The sequence below is a fragment of the Austrofundulus limnaeus genome, unplaced genomic scaffold (assembly GCF_001266775.1).
Source record: "Austrofundulus limnaeus strain Quisiro unplaced genomic scaffold, Austrofundulus_limnaeus-1.0 Scaffold174, whole genome shotgun sequence".
Lineage (NCBI taxonomy): Eukaryota > Metazoa > Chordata > Actinopteri > Cyprinodontiformes > Rivulidae > Austrofundulus > Austrofundulus limnaeus.
Window position 1 is genome coordinate 175,719 of NW_013952576.1, and position 6,101 is coordinate 181,819.

The window sequence follows — 6,101 nt, forward strand, 5'->3', positions numbered from 1 at the left end:
CTTTCTGACTCAGCTCTCTCTTCACCACGACGGACCGGTACAACACCCGCTTTACAGCAGACGCCCATTCGTGAACAAGATCCCCAGATACTTAAACTCCTCCACTTGAGACAGGACGACCCCCCTGACCCGGAGAAGGTCATCAGTTGAAAAAAAGGTAGAGGGAAAAAGTAGGGAAAGTGAAACTTAAAGTTAATCATTKTGTTGACTATTTGGGAATTTGTATGATTTGATTGAACTTGGGTTTGAAAGTCAGACAGACCAGTATTTACCCAGCATTTCTTGCTGAGGAATCAAACAGAAATTATGTTTTTGCATGTTTATGACCATTAAAGATGTTCATGAGAGTAAAAATTAGTTGTTCTGGTTAGTTTTCTTGTTCACTTTTATCAAGTTGTTCAACTTTATGTTTTCGTTATTGGCCAAAAATCGACACCATGAGTGAGRGGAATGTCCTGGTGTGTGAAGAGTGACTCCGTTATGTTTATGCAGCATTACAAAGAGTTTGATATTAACTCTGAGTGTTAAATTTACTCTCAAATATATGGTGTATTGACACCTTGTGGTGTCTGTTAACCTTTTTAACATCAACTATTATGTAAGTTGAAACAAATTTGGAATTTAAATTGTCTTAACTTAAAATGTAAAATCACATCATTTTAACTGAAAATAGTGAGTTACATTAACACAGAAATGTGGTTTGTTCAACTAGCTAAGAGTTTATCATGATGATGTTTAATTTTTAATTGTTTCAACTCTGTTTTTAGTTAAAACAACTAGTGATTAACAGTTAAATCAACTTTGACCACTTAAAAAATTATGTTGACACAACAAAAACAATGTAGTGCAATAAACCTTTTAAACTTTAACTTCTGAGTTGGAACAACGATATTCTTCAAGTTGAGTTAACGAGTTTTTAAGGCAGGTGGACATTCATTTACAAATGTAACTGACTTGAAACTTCTTACAGTGCAGCACCGAATATAAGTTTGATGTTTTCATCTGGATTTTTCTCAGGGTTCTAAAAATGTGCTTGTAAGATTAAATATTATATTTTTATTTTCCTGATTTTCAGTTAATTTGAACACAAATAGAAAAAAAACATGTATTTGTCATGTTTAAGATTGATTTTTCAACTGTGACAAAGTTTTGAGCTAAGGAATAAAATGATTTCTGCTTTCTGACTTCAGACTTCTTTTCCTGGCAATCTGCATTTGGTTCTGGTGCTCCGCCCCTCTGGCTTGTTAAGCTCCACCCCCAGTCCATCCTCGAGCACTGACCTGGGCTGTCGCTTCAGCCAGGATGACTTCCTGCTAAAGATGCCGGTGAGAATGAGAAAACKGAGAATTGTGTGATGTTAGAAGATTTCTATTCCTCACCGTTTGTACATTTCTGCAGTCGTGTTTTACATTTTGTTTCAAAAGTTTATTTTGCCGCCTGGTGAATGTCAGCTGACCTGRCTGTCTGTTCTTCGTAATGTCCAGGTGGTGATGCTGCGCTCAGTCAGTGACCTGCTGCGCTACATCGATGAACACCACCTGGCCTCAGACTTCACGGCGAAAGTGGAATGTTGTCAAAGCGACTGGGTCATCCTGCGCTCGGTATGCTCTGTTGCTGCGTTAAAGTTCGACTACAGAACACATCTTCTCTTTGTTTGTGCAAAACCTGTTTGTGTTTACAGTCCATTGAGACGTTTGCGGTGACAGTGAAGGAGATCGCCCAGCTGCTTCAAGGTTTTGGTTCGGAGCTGTCCGACGCAGAACTTCCAGATGAAGCGAACGCCATCGAGTTCCTGGTGCACTCGCACACCCACCGCTACAGACAGATGAAGGTAAATCACTCCTCTTCCTGTCGCTCCTCCTTGTTTTGGGTCTCAGTCTCTCTGATATGTTGGGTTTTGTGATATCAGGATGATATCCGTGGCGTGCTGAAGGAAGGACGGCTGCTGTTGTCCAACCTGGAGACAGTCAAAGCTGCTAAGAGGGACGTAGGCGAAGAACGAGAGATCCAGTCTGACATGGACACTGTTCAGAGGTGCAATACCTGCAGACATAGAGAGATATGTTTTGGACTTTTCAAAAATCTGATCTGAACTTTGTTCTTCTGTGTGTTTTAGGCTGATAGCACAGCTCAGAGATATGGAGGAGGCATTCGATGGTTTCTTTGACAAACACCATCTGAAGCTGCAGCAGTACCTCCAGCTGCTGCTCTATGAAACCAGCTTTCAGCAGGTGTGAAAAACTGTGTGTATCCCTGCAATCCTGCCTCCTGATTTACATCCTTGTGCTGTGTATGTTAAGATGGACGAGGTGCTGGAGTGTCTCTCTGCCCGAGAGAAGGAGATTGCCTCAGTGGGAACCACAGTGGTCCAGACAGAGCAGCTTCTTAAAGATTTGGACACTCTGGACAAACATGCTGAGGTAAAGAGATGAGTTTACAGTAATGCCAGTGGTGGGCACCAGCCCACTAAAGCGCAAATCCGCTAATTGCAGATCTAAATATTTCATTTGCGCTTTAGCGGTCTTACTCAATTTTATAATTCATAAGCAGATTTGCACTTTTTAAAACTAAAATGCAGTACCACTTATATCTAATCATCTACCAGCCATCATTATCTTGAACAGTTTAAGGTACGACTGTCAATGAATCACAACACGTGATCTATGCAACAGCACTCCTCCCAGATAAACACACTTATTGGAAAGGTATACGTCCTTGCTGACTGTTGCTTTGGGTCACGGTTCTGATTTCCCACAATGCTTTGTGTCTGCTTACGTAGCAGGAAGGCAGTAGCAAAAACAGTTAATGTTTGTAATCCATACTAAAATTTTGTATGTATTGATTTATTTTACTTTATAATCGGAGCTCCTTTTTAAAAAAAAAAAAAGTTTAAACGCTGGAGCTCAATACTTGACGTAAGTGGCCGAAGCAATCGGCCAACGGGGTTAGAGACTCAGAAATGGTTAAAAGATGTTATGCTGGTGAAGACTGACATTAGTGGTCAACTGGAGCAACTACATGGAAAACTTTAAAATCCAAGCTCTTATTTTGAAGGGAAGATAGTTTCCTGTACTCCGTGTTTTCTTTTCCCGTCACAAATCAAATCTGTCATGTACCCAGAATGCATCGCTTCAGTTTTCCAAAAAACAGTTCAAGTTCAAAGGTCTGTTTCAGGAAATCACATCCCCAGCAATCGGTGGTTGTAGAATTAAGTTGTAAAAAAGTTCATACACACTAGTTGGCAGTGTTGTGCGTATATTGTACACAAATTATTGCCAGCTAGTAAGTGTCAAATTGAACTTGCGCTTTAAAATTAGCTTCCGCTAGTTTTTCTAAGGCATAAGCGCTTTTGAAGTTGTGGACCTAAATATTTTCATAAGCGCTTTAGAAATTGTGGAGCTAAATTTTGGATTAGCRCTGCCCACCACTGAGTAATGCAAACAACAGTAATCCATGATATATTTGTATCCCAATAAACCAATACCAATGATGCTATAATGTTATATCACGATTGAGATAACCATATCAGAGATTGACACAGTGATGCAAATACCATTTTATAAACCTTTAAATTGTTGTTAATTTCTGACTACACGCCAGACACCAGGGCTGTCAAACTCTTTTTCACCGAGGGCCACWAGAGCATTGTTGTGTTTTGTGTCTAACTTCAACTAAACACGAAACACCACATTCCTCGTCCCATTGCTATGGCTGAGCATTTCTAACAAACAACTGAGTTCTACATGGTATTTTGTGCATAGAAACAGTGTTTTAGCACGTCCTCTTATAAACAACAAAAAGTACTTTGTGCACGACTGACTAAGTGTGAAAAAATTGATAAAGAAATACTATTAAAAGTAAAAGTMAGACATTTTTACTCACTTCTGAGTTGTGGTGAGTAGCTGTCATCTTGAGTTTTGAACTCTCCCACGTTCCAACGCAGAATTTCCACTGGAAGGGTATTCCAGTTGAAATTTACAACTTGTAAGTGGTAAATTCCCACTTCCCAGCACAACTGGGCCACAAAAACAGCAGCCGGTTCAGATGTTATCAGTCCATTAAATGGACGTTATTAGCGGTTATCAGTCCCGTAGAATGGCTTCAGACTGTCCTGAGAGTGCCCCCTAGTGGGTTACCAGTGCCATGCACATTGGAATGCAACAATCTTTTACCACTGGAGTCCAGTCTACTTTATCATAGCCCATGTCATTTTCTCCAAAATTAACCTTAGTGGCTTTATGCATCATATTAACCAGATTGCATAAAAAATCTTAGTGGTTTTATGACTCATATTAACCAGCTGACAGTTTCAAGCCATTCTATGGGACTGATAATGGCTAATAACGTCCATTTAATGGATGAAAACATCCAAAGCGGGTGGAAAAAGTAGCCGAAAATGCAGCGAAAAGGAGATTTTACAGTGTAAATTTTCTTTGCTGCTGCTGGCTACTTTTAAACTTGTCCACCTAGAATTGAGATGATGTCATTTTACAGGGAAATATTCAACATGCATTATGGGAGATGTAGTTTATTGTCAATGCTGGCTTTAAAGCAGATGTCCACTTATTTTAAGACATATTTGAAGCTCGTGTGGGCCACATAAAATGCAGTGGTGGGTCACATTTGGCCCATGGGCCTTGAATTTGACACATGTGCCCTACATTGCTGTTTACATATATTTCTATGATTATTTGCAAGCAACTGTAGCATTTCTGGTGCAACTTTGCTTTCTTTTGGCAAGAATRTCATATGGAATAACTGTGCTTTGCAAAACTGACAGTGGTGTTAGGTTTATTAAATAGCTTCTTCTTTGTTAGCTCTTTGATCTGGTCAGAAATAAACCATAGCTATTCAAACTAAGGTCATTCAAAAACACATCTACAACATGAATGATATTAATTAATCATCACTACTTCACAGAACACCATTTCACCAAAAATCTCAAATATGTATTTTAGACTTTCTTCCAAAGATTTAGGAGACTGTATGAGTTGTGTTTGATAAACTTGGTCATCTCCATGTGTTTGTGTGAATCAGGAGGAGATGGCTCGAGCCCAGGTGGTGATCCTGCACGGTCACCAGTTGGCTGCCAATCACCACTACGCTTTGGCTCTAATCATCCAGCGCTGCAACGAGCTGCGACATCACTGTGATGTCATCAGCACCGCCATCCGCTCCAAGAGGGCCTCTCTAACCCGAACACGAGACCTGCTGCTGCGCCTCGAAGAGGTAAACATGMGGTCATGCTTGGTTGGTGATTTTGTTTCTGTGCAGTAACGTTCTTTGTCCTCTTTGAGCAGTCGCTGCGTTGGTGCGACGAGGGCGCCTACCTGCTCGCGAGCCAGATGGTGGACAGGTTTCAAACCAGAGAGGGAGCCCAGGAGGCTCTGCAGTACCTGAGCAGCCACCAGGAGAGGGCGCCGTCTGCACTGAGGAGCAGTCAGGACATCCTGAGCCTGGACTTTGAAGCTGTCCTCACCCCGCAGCTGCAGGTGACTGACAGCTGCTGCCACAAAAACAAAACAAAAAAAAAACAGTCACAATTGTCACAACTCACCACGGCTCACACTTTGTTTTGTCTTCTTTGCAGTCCCAGGTGGCCATGGTCACAGAGAAGCTGAACTCGGTCCAGTCCATGATTCGAAACAGAGAGCAGTGTCTGAAGAAGCTGGCAGATGTGCAGGTTCGGCCCATTCAGCTGGTGGCTCCTCGACCCGAACCAGACCAGACGGTGCTGCGCTGCAAGTCTCCTCTGTTCTCCCCCAAACACGGTAAGCGTCACATTAGTGCCGATTGTTTACAGCAGGGCCACTCAACTCGTGGCCTGCGGGCCACATCTGGCCCTCAAGTGACCAAAGTTCGGCCCGCCAATTGGTTCATTCATCTCTTCAGCCCAAACCCCTGGTTTCTACTTTAATTACTAAGTTTTTTTAGTTAAACATAGACATGTTTGGTGTCCACAGAAATGTCAGAATCTTGGCTATAAGCTGGTAAAATCATTTCTATAAACACCCAAGACAGTTAAGGCGGCACGACGGCTCAGTGGTTAGCACCGACGCCTCACAGCAAGAAGGTCCTGGGTTCGATCCCCGGTTCGGACC

At 41.9% G+C, this 6,101-nt stretch overlaps 1 protein-coding gene across 3 annotated transcripts in view; it reads left to right on the top strand.

Moving 5' to 3' along the window:
• mcf2b (MCF.2 cell line derived transforming sequence b) overlaps positions 1-6,101 on the top strand; it is a 25,758-nt gene that overhangs the window by 2,403 nt on the left and 17,254 nt on the right. For all 3 annotated transcript variants that reach the window (XM_014017649.1, XM_014017651.1, XM_014017650.1), the window contains exons 2-10: positions 1,191-1,325; positions 1,485-1,601; positions 1,682-1,831; positions 1,910-2,034; positions 2,117-2,231; positions 2,301-2,420; positions 5,038-5,229; positions 5,301-5,492; positions 5,591-5,771. In XM_014017649.1, the coding sequence (XP_013873103.1) occupies positions 1,191-1,325; positions 1,485-1,601; positions 1,682-1,831; positions 1,910-2,034; positions 2,117-2,231; positions 2,301-2,420; positions 5,038-5,229; positions 5,301-5,492; positions 5,591-5,771 (1,327 nt within the window). The remainder of the gene's footprint in view (positions 1-1,190; positions 1,326-1,484; positions 1,602-1,681; positions 1,832-1,909; positions 2,035-2,116; positions 2,232-2,300; positions 2,421-5,037; positions 5,230-5,300; positions 5,493-5,590; positions 5,772-6,101) is intronic.